The sequence below is a fragment of the Drosophila subpulchrella genome, unplaced genomic scaffold (genome assembly GCF_014743375.2).
Source record: "Drosophila subpulchrella strain 33 F10 #4 breed RU33 unplaced genomic scaffold, RU_Dsub_v1.1 Primary Assembly Seq26, whole genome shotgun sequence".
Classification (NCBI taxonomy): Eukaryota; Metazoa; Arthropoda; class Insecta; order Diptera; family Drosophilidae; genus Drosophila; species Drosophila subpulchrella.
In genome coordinates, this window is record NW_023665556.1 from 1,381,652 (window position 1) to 1,398,370 (window position 16,719).

A 16,719-nucleotide genomic window follows, 5' to 3' on the forward strand; every position below is an offset into this window, starting at 1 on the left:
GATGGTGACTGGAATGCACTCATTCAATGTTGTGGTTGTAGCCGCTCTTCGCCGAAAGGTGTTCAGCTATTAGACCATATTCTTCTTGTCTGAAAGTTGTAGCTACAGGAGGACGTACGCACTTTCTTTCTGATTCAAGGAGAAACATAACGGCAATTCATTTTGATATTTATGAGTATTTCGTCAAGCTTTCTGATAAATCTGCAGATCTGAGTTTTCACTTAGATATTGATGCTGTAGATAATGGACCTGACCGTTAAGTCTGCCGGTGCCGCATCTACTGCTAATGGTTATTACTCTGCTATAACGCAGCTAAATGACGTCCTTGTAAATTCTGAAAAACCGACTGTGGTTAGGCTGAACAAATTTTTACGACAACGCTGGTTGCAAATGGGTCATCCGCAAAATTTAACGATCTTTTTTAAAGGCCAGTTTCTTGATTCCATTGCAAAACCAAATCGGTTTTCTCGACTTTTTTAATTTATCTTTTCGAGTGATGTTAATCACAAAATTGAGCTGTAAAGCGTCAATACAGGGCTTGCTTTGGTTATTTCATCAGCTGTTTAGGTTTTATTTAGGTTTGAGACTAGAATATTTCATCTTAGTAGGCTTTGTAAAATCAGCTGTCATTTTATCGAGCCAAAAAATACTAAGCAGGTAGCCTGAGTCCTTTTCAGAATTAGCGCTCACATTGACGTTTAAGAAAACCAAACTTATTTAGCAAGGACTTTATCTGTCCGAAAAATGTTAGCCAATGTAAGCAACAGCGTCTTCAGAAGTTTCCCCTGCTTCGATCGGACGGTACTTCGGCAAATAAAGATAGTGAGCTAGCTAACAAATTTGCTGATACTTTGGAAAACTGCGTTTCTTGCGAAGATTGCTCTGCGATGAGAGGCATTATGGTCCAGGACATGTTAAACGAGTTCGAAGCTTGGGTGGCGAGATGGAATATTGCCGTTAGTTCTACCATGTCTCAGCGTGCTACCTTTATATTAAACAGGTTCAACAGTTATCGCTTTACTCTGGACGGGAGTTCAATTATAAACTAAGCTGCAGGCTTGGGCTTACTTTGGACAGAAGTCCAGCAGCAAATTGTGGTTGTCTACGCTTCCAGTAGGCTAAAAGCAAGAAAAAGGAAATGGCTTCTTCGTACTGGTGGATTTTCAATAAAATAAGGATACTATAATGCTTACTCTTCATTCTTCAACAAAACCATTTAGATCCTGTCACTACAAATTTTTTAATAGACATAATCAACGCCTCTTTCTATACAAGAAACTTTACCATACTTTGAGAACTCTAAAAGTATCACTGCCACCCCTTTTAGAACTTACCAGAACAATGAAAAAAGAAGACTTAAAAGATTGCAATAGGAAGACTCATTCCAGATATAAACGCATAGACTGTCACACTGCCCACGGCTGACTTATATAAACAGGCCTCCTGTTTGGAGTAGTCTACGAAGGAGCGAAAATCATTGTACTAGAGTGGTGCGACATCCCCAGTGATATAAGTTAGACAATTGTGGTGATTATCTATGGCTTTAGTGCAATACTCATTAAGGTGTATAAGGGCGACTCCAATGACGTAAAACTCCCTGCTGGACTAGGAACAAAAAAATACAAGTTTATACTTGAACCCAAAAACGGTAAAATTCGAAACTGCATGTTGGCCCAACGGAATCTTAGTTTATTTATGCTTCGAAATAAAAGTAACTGAGATAATTCAGCGGTAAGCCTGGAGCTACAGCCTGGCTCCATTAGGCTGCTATCGGCCTACATGGCCTTTGAGAAGCACGCGCTGGGCAGAGGACTGGCAAAAGAATGTAAAGAGCTTAAGACAGGTTTGGTAATAGGCTGCGACGCCAATGCCCATCACTCTCAGTATGGTTTCTCAAACAACAACGACAGACGTGAGTCTCTCTTTAAATTTATTCTAAGTTAAAATTTCTTCCTTTTAGACTAAAAGTTTTAGTGAAGAGTTCCTGAACCTACAGTGGCGAAAAAAATAATAGCACCACTTTAATACATTTTCTTCTGGGTAAATTAAAATTGTTTTCAGTGTTTGTTTTTTTCAACACAAAAATTTTTTTGTACTCTTTAGTATTCCTTCTAACCAAAAAATGTGTTACCATACTTTGAAATCCTGCCTATATATTTATTTTATTAAAAAAGCCCAAAAAATGGCGAAAGAAATAGCACCACCAACGCATTTATTAGCAAATACCATACAAAATTGGCGAATAGTCTAATACAAAGTATGTGTCAATTAGATTTGTCTATTATTTCAATATTTTGAACATAAAAAGTTTGACAATACCATTGAAATGGGACGTGGAAAGCATTGCACTGAGGAAAAGCGTGATATCATCCAAAAGTTGATAAAGGATGGAAAGTCGTACAGGGATGTTTGTCGATTGGTCGGGTGTTCAAATAAAATGATAAAGAACGCTCTAAACTATAAGGAAAACCTTGAAACACGAGGACGAAAGCGATCTATGACCCCCCTTCATGTCAATCGATTGATTCGTCAAAGCAAGAAGGAACCTTTCAAATCTGCTACTGCGCTTAAAAAGGAGATTAAAATAAATGCGACGGAGCAAACTGTGCGTACATATCTCAGACAACATAAAAGCCTGCAGCCTGAGAAAGGCACCACTTTTAAGTCCCAGAAATGCTAAGCGAATGAAATTTGCAAAGGATCATGCAAATTGGTCACCCGAACAGTGGAGGAATATTTTATGGTCAGATAAGAGCAAGGTGGTTATGTTTGGTGGAAAAGGATCCAGATCGTATGTCAGACGTCCAAAAAACTCAGAGTATAAGCCCCAGTACACCACAAAGACCATAAAGCATGGAGGGTGTAGTGTGATGGTATGGGCCTGCTTTTCCTATTACGGAGTAGGCCCGATACATTGGATCAAGGCCATCATGCAGAGTATGAAATGCCGCTCGTGTGGGTCTTCCAACAAGATAATGACCCCAAACATACCAGCAAGAAGGCAAAGAAATGGAGTGGGGACAACTCTGTGAACGTTATGGACTGGCCTCCGCAGTCTCCAGACCTTAATCCAATAGAGAATCTGTGGTCGGACGTCAAGAAGGCAGTCGCTGCATCAAAACCAACATCCATCGGATCCCTTTGGGGAGTAATTAAGGAGTCCTGGACTCAAATTCCCATAAAGCGATGCCAGGACCTAGTTGACTCCATGCCAAGACGCTACGCAGCTGTTATTTGCAATAAAAGATACACCACAAAATATTAAATGAAGAATAAACATAGATTTAATAGTTCAATATTGTTGCTTCATGAATTTTGGTAGTTCCTATAATTTTAAAACCATTTTAGAAAAGTGGTGCTATTATGTTTTTCGTTAAGTTTTTTGAGTTTTAATAGAGGTTCTTAAATAATTAAAAAAAAAAATAAAATAAAATTTTTTTTTCACTTTCTGTTTCTTTGTTGTGTTACGAACTGCTTTTTTCGGTGGCAGTGCCGCTAGCTCAGTCTTTTCTCAGGGCAGAGTACCTCTAATGCCACAGCTCGCAACATAAATATCGATAACTTCACGGTCTCACATTACTAAACTATCGGTCATCACTAAGACAAAAACGTAAACAAAGCCAAAAATTTACAAAGATTGACGGGAAAATGGATTACATTTGGTGGCTACCGGTGACCTAGCCAAGCGCTCCCACCCAACCATGGGTGCCCTCGAGATGCTGCAGGGCACCACCCATACTCAGTCGGCAGGAGCCCCCTCCTCGTGACTACGGCGGTTTCATCTCCCCCACTGGGAAAGTTACTCACACATTGTGTATATTACAAAGGTTTAATAAATATCGTAAGTACAATCGTTTATATACATGCTCCTCTTAACAGATCTATCCTTCCTCAGCCTTTAAGACCGAAACCTGGCCGCCGTCTTCAACATTTACGCGGTCAAAGCAGAGGATTTTGTTTTCCTGGAAAAGGGTACAGGCGCCGCGGAAACTATGCTCTACCAGTCATGTATTGGTAGAGCTCGCATGGAAACGCGGCCCTCAAAGGAACATACGCGATGCGCGTGTGTGTGGTCACCTAATCCTGAGGAGCTCCAAGGGAAAAGAAGGGACAGGCCAAAAAGGTACGTAACTGCACTGTAAGCTATACCATTTAAAACTAATGCTCGCGACCTTTTAAATTTTAGGCAAACAACGAGGACAAATAAGGCCCTCGGTACTAACTCCGGATAAATTCACAAACAGGGAAGTAGATATCAATATATATATAATAAAGGTACACATGTATTCAAATTTTCCTAAATTTCAGCCGCTATTGGGCCGGGCCTGGAGGCAATGATAGCCCGGGCGGAAGACTTCTCGCCGGAGGCCAGCAGTGATCCGGATCTCCACACAGGAAAAAGGTGCTCTCCGGTGAGTTATGCAATGGCAGCCCGAGATTCGGCTGCCAGACAAAATGGCGATCCTTCTCAGCGCCGCAATGCGACCGCTGGAAGTTCCCGAGAGGAGGATGACGCGGTACGCCGGAACGGACTCGCCGGGAAATGTTGACGTCGTCGTCGACTGTGAAGGCTCCTCTTGCTGGTCGCTGATACGGGTCGAACGGACACCGTTTGCTGGGCAGCCAAGTCGGACTCGCAGGTATGGCGAACTCGTGCAGATGTCAGCAGATCTCCAATAAATATTCCGGGGCCCTTTGTATTGGGACCCCGGCTGCTATTTGATTTTTAAGCACAAAGACAAATTTGTAGTTTCCCGTCTACCTGGCTGCATCTGCCTTGATTGTTGGACAGTATGGCCGCGACTATCACGATATCTGCTGATCATCGCCCCCCGCCATATTACATGGCCTCTCTCAGCATTGGGTCATTGGATACATGGGCCATTAGAAGTAATCCCAGAGCGAACCGGGATTAATCTTCAAATGGCCAGATCGCCCGCCAGACTCATCCCGCTGCTGCAGCTATCGCCCTATCGACCTAACCTATCGATAACGTCGCTCCCACTCGACTCCAATTGAAACATCAACCAAAGATTTCGAGGGGCGCTGCCCGGAGTTTCAGCAGAACGATGAAATAATTGGTAGCTTTGGAGATACGATGGGATTCAACACGGCACTGATACCATCCTGCAGTTCGATCGGCGCCTAACGCGGGGCCCACGCATGACGGGAAGTATTGCAGATGTGATCGCGATGCTCGTATACTTTGTTTTGTCCTTCTTTCAGGTCACAAACGGATGTCTTTGGCATGATATACTCCCAGACTGCGGCCTTGGAGGTCCTCCAGCAAGTATGCATTGCTGCCGACGGATTTGACCACCCTGGCTTTAAGGAACTTGCGAGCAAACTTGGCGTTGAAAGATTTGCTGAAATCACTAAGCACGAAGTTGCGGCGGAAGACTTCTTGTCCTGGCTTGGCGAGCAGCGTACGGGCTCGCTTATCGTAGCGCTGCCGGCTCGTGTGGTATGCACCCTCCAGTTGCTTCTGCACCTTGGCGTGGATAACCCGAAGCTTGTCCTTGGTCTGCATTCCGGCCATTTCATGGTCGACCAGAGACCTGAGTCGTCTGGCTAGTTTGTAGCTGGAACCGTTGAGGAACATGTGATGGCCGAACACAGTGAAGAACGGCGCTTCCCCTGTGGCTGAGTGGACAGTGTTTCGGATGGCCACCTCAATCTCCGGCAAATGTGCATCCCATTCCCGGTGATCTTCGTCCAAGAAGCTGCGAATCGCGGCCAAGACGTTCCGGTTTACCCTCTCCGCGGCATTGCTCTGTGGTGAGTATACGGGAGTCCTCATGTGCTGTATACCGAAGCCGTCGATCATCTCCTCAAACGCCTTTGATACGAACTGTTTGCCGTTGTCCGAATGTATCGTCTCAGGCACCCCGAACTTGTAAAATACCTCGTTTACCAGGAAATTTACAACGTTCGACGCCGTCGCCTCCTTCATCGCCTTTAAGAAGGTGTACTTCGAGAAGTGGTCCACCACGATAAATATCCAGGCGTGTCCACTCTTGGACCTCGGATACTTGCCCAGGAAATCGATGTACAGTTTCTGGAATGGCCTCTCCGTCTCTATCCTTCTTCCGATTCCGACCTGCATCCGGAAGTTTGGCGCCTTGGATTCCTTGCACACCTCGCAACTCCGGACGTATTCCCGTCGGCGACTACGTTCTCGCTGCCTTTGCGATGTTCGATGCTGAAATCGTAGCCCTGCAGCTGGAGAGACCACCTTGCGAGTCGTCCGGAAAGATCCTTCATTGTCATCAACCACTTAAGGCTGGCGTGATCGGTAATGCATGTGAAGGGCATCCCTTCCACATACGGTCTGAACTTCCGAATAGCTAGGATGGCCGCCAGACATTCCTTTTCCGTGACCGAGTAGTTAACCTGGTGTTTGTTCATCTTGGCCGAGAAGAACGCGATGGGCTGCTCGACTCCGTCCTGGTTCCGCTGATACAATACCGCGCCGACGCCAACGTGGGATGCGTCGCACTGGATGAAGAAATGCTTCTTGAAATCCGCATGAACCAGGACCGGCGCGCTCGTCAAGGCCAACTTCAGGTCATCCACTGCCTGGGTGGCGCTGGGACTTAGGGAAAACTTTGTGTTTCCAGCCTTCTTCAAGGCCTCGGAGAGTGGTGCGGCTAGCGTAGCGAAGTTCTTGACGAACCGTCGATACCATCCCGCTGTGCCGAGGAAGGCACGTACTTCCTTCATGGATTTCGGGTAAGACATCTTCTGGATTGCCGTAACACGTCCAGGATCCATCCGCAGCAGTCCACCTCCGACTATAAACCCTAGGTAAGTCAAAGATTTGAAGCAAAACTTCGACTTCTTTAACCCTATGGTCAATCCGGCTGATTTCAGACTGTGGGCTACCCGACGCAAGTATTTCAGGTGCGTCTGAAAGTCTGGAGCCAGGATTAGCAGGTCGTCCAAGTAGACGAAGACGTTGGATCTGAGCTCCGCTGGTATCACCCGATCCATGAGTCGCACCAAGCGTTGTGCCGCGTTGCACAGTCCGAACGGCATCATTCGGAATTGGTACAACGGCCTGCCTGGAACCGTGAACGCAGTGTACTCCTTGCTCTTCTCATCCAGTTCGATCTGCCAAAACGCAAACTTCAGGTCAACGCTGGAGATGTAATGCGTCTGATCTATTCTGGAGAGGATTCCTTCTATACTGGGCAGAGGGTATGCATCCTTGATAGTCAAGGCGTTCAACTTCCGGGCATCCAGGCAGAACCGGTCTTTCCCTGGCTTCGACACCACTGTTGTGCGATTGCTCCACGGGCTTTTGCTCTCCTCGATGACACCCAGCTCCAACATCTTGTTGATTTCGTCTTCGACCACCTTCTGCTTCGCCGGAGACATCGGATACGGACGATCCTTAAAGACCCGAGCTCCTTCCATCAGCTCGATGGAATGCCTCTCCATGCTGGTGACTCCGAAACCGTCCCTTTCAAAGGTAAGGAACTCCTCCTTGACCTTGCCTAACGCCAGCTTTTCCTCCGCAGAAAGGCTCCACGATTCGGGTTCCTCCCTTACCTCGTCCTCATCTTCCTGGTCGGCATAGTGCTCCATCTGGCTGGCATGGATTTCCTCCGCTGCCTTGACGCCTCTCGTCGCCGGCTTCCCCACGACGGCTGGAGCTAGTCCGAAGGCTCGCCAGAAGTCGACTCCGAAGTACGCCGTTTGTTCCAGGTATGGGCACAGGTAGAACGTGACCGGCTTACTTACGCCTTTGTACCTTACAGGCAGCTCCAAGCGTCCGATGATGGATCGATCTTCGCCAGAAGCCGTACGGACTACCGAAAAATACGGTTTGACGGTAACTCCCAGCGCTTCCACGAGCTCTCGACAGCCTTTGCCCAGCACACTTACGCTGGCGCCTGTATCCAACAAGCCGGTGAGCTGCTTGCCCAAGGTCTCCACGTCAGCGAAGGGTCGAGGATCAGCGGAATCAATGCGCTTAACGGCCGCCACCACCTCTCGTCGTCTGGATCTCCTCATCCTGAAGCGCTCCCTTGCCTTCTGGACTCTCCGTGAGACCAGGCGCATGCCGCTCAGCTGATGCTCCGCAAAGATCCGGTTCCGTGCCTCCATGTAACGGCGAAGCCTCTCATCCTCCGGTAGGTATCTTAATAAATACTTATTACTATTAGATGGACTATGAACTTTCTTTTCTTCTTCTTCTTTCTTCAGAACTACTTCGCGGGATTCCAACCTGGGCGAGTCCCTCCCGCTTTCGGACTGCCCAGCCGACCGTTTTCCGCGCAATCGGGACATTTCGGAGAAATAACGCCCGGCTCGCCGCACCGGAAACAAAATCTCCTCCACTCCGTGGCCTCGCAATCTTGGAATCCGTGCTCCGCAGCCCCGCAATTCCAGCAACCTGGCCTTAATGGATTTCGGACTCGCCCACGTAGCTCGTCCACCTCCAGGTGTCGCTGCTCGTCGACCTCGTCCTGTACGTGCGCCTCGCTGACCCGTACTTTGTTCTGCTGCAGGTAAGCAGCACGCCCTCGACGACCGAAACTCCTCTCCACTTCGACGCACTCCTCCCGAAGTTCGTCTACTGTGAGTACGTCCATCGCGTAAACATACCTAGCGATGCCGTCCCTCAAGCCCTTTTTGACCACCTTCACCAACTGCCGCTCTGGCATTGGTTTTTTCAGGCGTGAGGCGAGTTGCTGCATCGAATGGATGTAGTCATCCGCGCTCTCTCCCGGCTGTTGCTCACGTTGAAGAAGCTCGTGCATCCTTTCGTGTTCCGTCTGGTGGCCACGGAACCGATCCATCAGAGCCCTGCGCAGCTGGGCCCAAGTGTCCACTCTGGACTGGCGTACATGTACCCAGTACCACTCCTTCGCTCTGCCCGATAAGAGTACGTGGAAGTTGCGCAGAACTTCACTCCACGGACACTGATGCTGCCGCTGCAGGAACTCGAGACGGAACACGAAGTCGTCCACGGAATGGCCCTCGTCCTCGCCGCTGAAAGAGAGGTTCCAGCGGTCCACTCTGATGTAGCGGTTTCCGTTGCCGGCTCCCGCGTTGGCGTATACCCGCGGCTCGTCCCGAAAATCCGCCGTCCTTCGGTCCTCAATGCGCCATGGCCGTGCGTGGCGATCGCTCCTGCCTGCCGGATGATACTCCGGTTCCTGGCTCAGGCTGCTGTCGATCCCTGGCGAGTCATTTACCGGCAGTCGAGGTCGCTGCCTGGGCGGCAATTCTGGCGGCCTTCGGTCGCATCCTCCTGTATCCTGCTGATGCTCAATCCCCGCTGGGCCATTTGCGCCGCCTTCTGGACACGACGGGGTGGGCACCATCGACACTTGGCGACTCGTGCCCTCCTGAAGCGGCTGCGGTTTGCTCTCGGCTGGCCTCAGGACGTCGTTCAACAACTTCATCATGTCGATGAATCCGTTCCTGATTTCTTCCCGCAACGCCTGACTCACTCCTACCTCCTGTGTCGCGCGATAGGTTTGGGCAGCCTGTGCCAGAGCTGCGTTCATCGCCGACTCCGCCGCTGTATCCCGTTCCGTGTTCAGCTTTTGTGGTGCCGTCTGCTCCGGAACCAGAAGTCGATCCTGCGCCTCGACGATCGCCTTAAAGTCCAGGACCCTGGGCGACCGATGGTGCTCCAGATCCGCCGGTTGATCCCGAATCCGATCCACCGCACTACCGCCTACCGGCGTTCTGGGTAAACCCCCAGCCAGCGATATCCGCGGCAACCCAGCAGCACCCTCTACGTCCGTGGACCAGACACCGTCCTTGTCGTCGCCAGGAGGACCCATCGATCTGAGCTGGTGGCCGTGCCTATCCCTGACGTCCTTACCCTCGGACATACTTCCCAAGAAATTTTGAATAAATACTTAATAGCTACTAATACGATAATAAATGTGATAAATAAATAAATAATTAAGACAACAAATAAATACAATAATAAATAATATAATAAATATCAAAATAAATACGAAAATAACTAATAGCAAAAATAAATAACAATAAACAAATCTTCCTCACTTTCCAACACCTTTCAAAATCTCCTATTTTTTCGTATTATTTTTTTTCTTCCTTTCTACTCTTGACTTGGGGAGATGGAACTGACCCTCGCCGGTGGGCTTCCGACCTAACTTTCTTGCGCTTTCTCCAAACTCCTGTTTTCCCGTCACCGCCTAGCCGTTCGTCAACTGGACTAGCTATCACCCGTGGTGAAAGCCGCCAGTTAAGGACATCGGCTGGTTTGGCTCCTGTTGGCTTTTCTTTCCCGCCCTCTTTTTCTATTTTAAATCGAGGCAACCGTGCAGCGCGTAGGGTTACTACGGGTCACGATTACGCAATTAAGTTTACAACCGACATAAAATTAGAAATCCAGGACGGGAAGAAAAACCCAGGAACCCAACATCCTAACAAAAAAACATTTCAAATAAATAAATAACAAAATACAAGCTTTAAAACTACTTTATCACAGAAATTATCACAGATTTTCTTCAGTGCATCCCGTGATGCAAATCTTGGTTTGCTCCAAGATGCCATCACCGGTTCACTGGTAAACCTGTGACCAGGAGCAAATCGTCGGCAATGTCCGCCGACCCGCCTCCCGTTCTACACTGGTCGGCATATGTATTTTGACAAAATAAAAGTTAAGTATACTCATAACTTGAACTTACTTCTTGTAAACTATAGGCATCAATGGAAAGGTAATTTCAATGCCGTTTGAATGATACAATACATTTCTTTACCCATTCAGTACTTATTGAAAAGGACGAATTTGTGTAAATCAACTTTTAAATTTTTTTTAAAAACTTTTTTCCTCGTCTTGAAAACTTAAATTTTTTGATGCAAAAAGTTTCTTCAAACAAAAACAATAGTAACTGCAAAAAGAATTTTTCAAAAATCATTTTTCTTATATTTTTTATGAATTTTTTATGAATTTTTGAAAATGCTTAAAAACAGGCATTTGAGCCATATTTTTGTCTTTTTCATACAAATTTTTTCCGACATTGTCACCTTCAAAAAATCATAAAAAATATAAGCAAAATGATTTTTGAAAAATTCTTTTTGCAGTTACTATTATTTTTGTTTGAAGAAACTTTTTGCATCAAAAAATTTAAGTTTTCAAGTCGAGGAAAAAAGTTCAAAAAGGACATTTTCACACAAATTCGTCCTTTTCAATAAGTACTGAATGGGTTAAGAAATGTATAGTATCATTCAAACGGCATTTAAATTACCTTTCCATTAATACCAAAGTTAACAAGATGTAAGTTCAAATTATGAGTGTATTTAACTTTTTTTTTGTGAAAATACTTTTGACCACCCTTGTATATCTTTTATGGGGTCGGAAACGCTTCCTTCTGCCTCTTAAATACTTTCCGACGAATCTAGAATACCCTTTTACTCTACGAGTAACGGGTATAAAAATTCAGGCGCTATTCTGTTATCGACCTTACAATGACAAATAAAATGTAACTTACTTTACCATGGATTTTGACAAAATGTGACTTGTTTGGTTCGTTTGGACGGTAACTATAAGTTGTGCACGTCTCGATTATGTCTGGACTTTTTTCGAGTTTTTACTATATCAACAAACGCTTTATAGTCACTAAATGCTTTAAAAATTGCAAATTCGGAAATTTGCTGGGTTGTAGCTCATTTATTCGGCAAAATTAAAGCAGGGAGATACAAAACAAAGTCGCTAGTATATCCAAACGCGAGCTAAGCCTGATTAACGACAAATGGAGTCTGACTCGTTTTGATGAGAACTCAGATTTTAAAATTCAACCTGCACCGGAGAGAAAATCAAAAAAAAAGTTTATATGGTTTTATTTTTACAAGTTGTAATCCTTAAAAATTAAAAGAATAGAGGCTAAGAAAATGTATTCACCGTGGATTGTGGCTCTTGGTAAAATCACAAAAAAAATACATAACCGTTATTTCTATGATGGTGTGGGAATGAAAAATGATTTAAGTTTTGTTAAGGTAGCAGATAAAAACAAGACACAGTATGCGATATAGCCGATCTATTCGTGAAATTTTTAATCTAAATTTTCACATGCGAAGCTGTGGGCGACCTTGCTAGTATACATAAATATCTCAGTATATTTTAGTAAAAATCTGTCGCATACATACGGTTCATACGGTTTCTGTAACATACGTTAGGTTTGGTTAGGTTAACCCAGTAGCTTCTTCACTTTTTTTGGCCTTTGTGTCTGCCTATCTCTCTTACTCGCGGTAACTTTAAATTGGTTCACAATTCAATTCTTGGTCGTTTTTTTTTTAGTTTTAACGCTATCAATCACTAAATTGTTAAAGAATTCCACATTTTCAAAGTTTGCCGAGTTGTAGCTCACAATATACTCAATGTAGCCTTTTCACTGTGGACGGCAGTCCACGTAGTGACGAAGCGCACCAGGAGGGTGTGTGAAGGCGACGACTATACAGGGGTGGTCAAAAGTATTTTCACAAAACAAAAGTTAAATATACTCATAATTTGAACTTACTTCTTGTTAACTTTTTTAACATAAATGTTTTGATGCAAAAAGTTTTTTTAAACAAAAATAATAGTAACTGCAAAAAGAATTTTTCAAAAATCATTTTGCTTGTATTTTTTATGATTTTTTGATTTCATTTCATTCAAACGGCATTTAAATTACCTTTATCTATCTCCTCGTAATATTTTAAAATGTTGATACTTTTTTTTGCCGGTATAAGCGCCTCGCTGACCCGTACCTTTCCCTGCTGCAAGTAAGCAGCACGCCCTCGACGACCGAAACTCCTCTCTACTTCGACGCACTCCTCCCGAAGTTCGTCCAACTCCTGCGATGGGCGATAGGTTTGGGCCGCTGTGCCAGAGCTGCGTTCATCGCCGACTCCGCCGCTGTATCCCGTTCCAGGTTCAGCACCAGAACCAGAAGATGATCCTGCGCCTCGACGATCGCCTTGAAATCAAGAACCCTGGGCGACCGATGGTGTACCAGATCCGCCGGTTGATCCCGAATCCGATCCACCGCACTACCGCCTACCGGCGTTCTGGGTAAACCCCCAGCCAGCGATATCCGCGGCAACCCAGCAGCACCCTCTACGTCCGTGGACCAGACATCGTCCTTGTCGTCGCCAGGAGGACCCATCGATCTGAGCTGGTGGCCGTGCCTATCCCACACAGCCCACACCACAAAGACCATGAAGCATAGCGTAGTGTGATGGTAAGGGCCTGCTTTTGCTATTACGGAGTAAGCCTGATACACATTGGATCAAGACCATCATGGATCAGCACGTATGCGTGGATATCATGGAGACCATTATGCTACCTTTCGCAGAGTATGAAATGCCGCTTGTGTGGGTCTTCCAACAAGATAATGACCCCAAACATACCAGCAAGAAGGCAAAGAAATGGAGTGGGGACAACTCTGTGAACGTTATGGACTGGCCTCCGCAGTCTCCAGACCTTAATCCAATAGAGAATCTGTGGTCGGACGTCAAGAAGGCAGTCGCTGCATCGAAACCAACATCCATCGGATCCCTTTGGGGAGTAATTGAGAAGTCCTGGACTCAAATTCCCATAAAGCGATGCCAGGACCTAGTTGACTCCATGCCAAGACGCTACGCAGCTGTTATTTGCAATAAAAGATACACCACAAAGTATTAAATGAAGAATATAAACATAGATTTAATAGTTCAATATTGTTATCTCATAAATATTGGTAGTTTCTATAATTTTAAACCCATTTTTGAAAAGTTGAGCTATTACTTTTTTTCGTTAAGTTTTTTTTACTTTTAATAAAATTTTTTAAATAATTTAAAAACTAAAAAAAATCAAAAATTTTTATATCACTTTCTGATTCTTTGTTACAATTCGATTCCAAAAAGGAATTGCATGTTTTGACAGAGCTAAAAATATAGGTAGGGTGACTATCCAAACATTGCGCGAGTAACTTATCTCTTGCATCATTTGCATTATTACAAGAAATCCGTTCTGAATATGAAACTAGCAACAAAACAACATCTACAATTCAAAATAAGTTTACATCAAACACATTTTTAATTAAATAACCATAAACCGAACAATATATTTTCTCACGGTTCTATGAGTGACTCATAATTTCATCAATCATAAACCACCTTAACATCGAAAAAAAGTAATATCCGCTTTCTCTTTCTATATATGTCCAATGGAACATTAATGGTTATTTTACCAATTACCACAATCTACAACTTTTGATTAAAGAAACCAACCCTGATGTTACTTGCCTGCAGGAAACTCATTAATTCGAACCTGATGAATATTGCTTTAATATATATTTCAAACCAGTTTTTAGCTTACTCGTACGTAAAGGTATTCCCCAAAAGCCCATACCAATAAATAGCAGTACATCCTCTTAAGGTATTGAAATCCTAAACCAACCCAATGTCTGTATTTTTATACCCGTTACTCGTAGAGTAAAAGGGTATACTATATTCGTCGGAAAGTATGTAACAGGCAGAAGGAAGCGTTTCCGACCCCATAAAGTATATATATCACTGTGGACGGCAGTAAACGTAGTGGCGAAGCGCGCAAGAGAGCGTGCGAAGACAACTACTATGTATAGCCGCAGAATTGAAAATCTGCCATTATGGTCCGATCGTAACGAGTGATACACCAATTGTTTGTTTGGGAGAAAAGTCGGTGAAAGTGTAAAAGTAAAATTTTAGAAAATTGGAGCTGATGGATACGGTGGAGCTAAAAACCCCCGGCTGTTTAGCTAGTTTTATTCTTACTGAGAATACGCGAATGACTCCTCATTTGTTGAAATCCGATGTCCCGTTCAAAAGTATTTCAAAAAACACAATTTTCTTCTTCTTCCCAAAATGAAAATGTTTGTCCCTTTGTTTGTGGGTTTGTATGCATCCCAACTTAGTTTTAAGGTTTTGGAAACCCTATGGGTGTATAAATTAGCTTGAAATAGAAAACGTTTGTTCTACGACTTTTGGAAAACTCGCTAGTTTAGCGGAAAATAAAAAAAGGCCAGATTTAAAATACTTATAGTATCTAAACAACTAATGCTGCAGAAACGTGCTATATATCTCTGAAAAGATAATTTAATTTGCTAAATACTCTTCATATAGTAAAATTGTCTGAATATAATAGTTATTATAGGTTATTTTTTAAAACCACTTTTTGACTATTTTCTCCAAATTGAATCGAACGATTTCTTTTTAAATTTCAAATCATATAGCCCTTGAGATTCCTCAACTTTTGATATATAACACTTTTTGCCCTAAAAATTACTGTTTGGGAGATATTAAGCAATAAAAAGTGCAACTCGTTTCAGCTCAGTATACGAAATATTTCATACTTATTGGAATAAACAAGAAAAAAACCAACTTGATGAAGAATATTCTTATTAGATTTTTCAAACGGAAAATCTGTTAAGGTGTTAGGGTCCTTTACTTGATGGAGCTAATCGAAATAGGAAACTTGATCTTTTTGTTCTACCACTTTGGAAAAACCCGCTAAGAAACGATTTATCTTGGAATCTGAAACTATACAGCCCTTGAGATTCCAAACTTGTGCTATTAAAAAAGATAACTCAAGCGATTAAACTTGTTGTGCCTAATTTAAGGTGGCGTTCAACTAAAATTAGGGGTCGAATCTGTGTGTTTGGTTTTTCAATAGCTAAGCCATATGGGGACGACTCCTAGTCATGGTATTGGGGTACTTAAACTCTTGAGCAAAAAAAACTTCTGATATCAAACAAAAACACCTCTTAACGAGGTAAAAAGTAGTGGCGAACGCGCCTTTAACAAAAATTTTTGTTAAGAAAAATGATATTGCATTCGATAAAATAAATAAACTATATTAAATTTATGTATTCGGCACGCTACAACAGAAAACTTACGTGTAGGTAAATAAATATTTACTGTTGCGGGCCGAAATCATAAATTTAATAAAGTTTATTTATTTTATCGAATGTTATATCATTTTTCGTCACAATTGTTGAACGCTGAGATCTCGGAAACTATAAGAGCTAGGCTATTGGAATTGGTCATGAAGATTCCTGAGCAGAGCATACGCAGTGCAAGTTAGTTTCAGCAGAGTGCCACGCCCACTCTAACGCCCACAAACCGCCCAAAACTGTGGCTCCTACAGTTTTGATGCTATAATAAAAATTTTAACTGAAATGTATTATTCTCATCAATACCTATCGCCACGCCCACTTTAACGCAAACAAACCGCCCACAAACTTCAAAAAATCGTCAATATGAACGCGGATATCGCGGAAACTATCAAAGATTGGGAATTAAGATCTCAGATTTAGATTCCGTAGCCTTGTATGTAGCGCAAGTTTGTTACGCGAACATGCCCACTCTAACGCCCACACACCGCCCAAGCCTGTGGCGCCCACAAAATTTATGCTAGTTACAAAATTTTAACTGAAATGTATTGGTCTCGTCAATACCTACCGATTGATCTCAGATTTAGATTCCGTAGCCTTGTATGTAGCGCAAGTTTGTTACGCGAACATGCCCACTCTAACGCCCACACACCGCCCAAGCCTGTGGCGCCCACAAAATTTATGCTAGTTACAAAATTTTAACTGAAATGTATTGGTCTCGTCAATACCTACCGATTGATCCAAAAAAAATTTTCCACGCCCACTCTAACGGCCATAACGCTTAAGTCTGTATACCGCCCACATAACCATATATTGAGATCACGGGTAGGTGTCGCAT

At 43.8% G+C, this 16,719-nt stretch overlaps 1 protein-coding gene across 7 annotated transcripts in view; it reads right to left on the reverse strand.

Annotated features, from left to right (window-relative positions):
* LOC119559607 (transcription-associated protein 1) overlaps nucleotides 1–16,719 on the reverse strand; it is a 518,267-nt gene that overhangs the window by 279,261 nt on the left and 222,287 nt on the right. The window contains exon 13 of one of the 7 annotated variants that reach the window (XM_037872626.1): nucleotides 13,478–13,616. The exons of the other annotated variants lie outside the window; for them this stretch is intronic. Within the exon in view, the coding sequence (XP_037728554.1) occupies nucleotides 13,609–13,616 (8 nt within the window). The 3' untranslated portion in view covers nucleotides 13,478–13,608. Of the gene's footprint in view, nucleotides 1–13,477; nucleotides 13,617–16,719 lie in introns of those variants that run through there. 7 annotated transcript variants of the gene reach the window in all.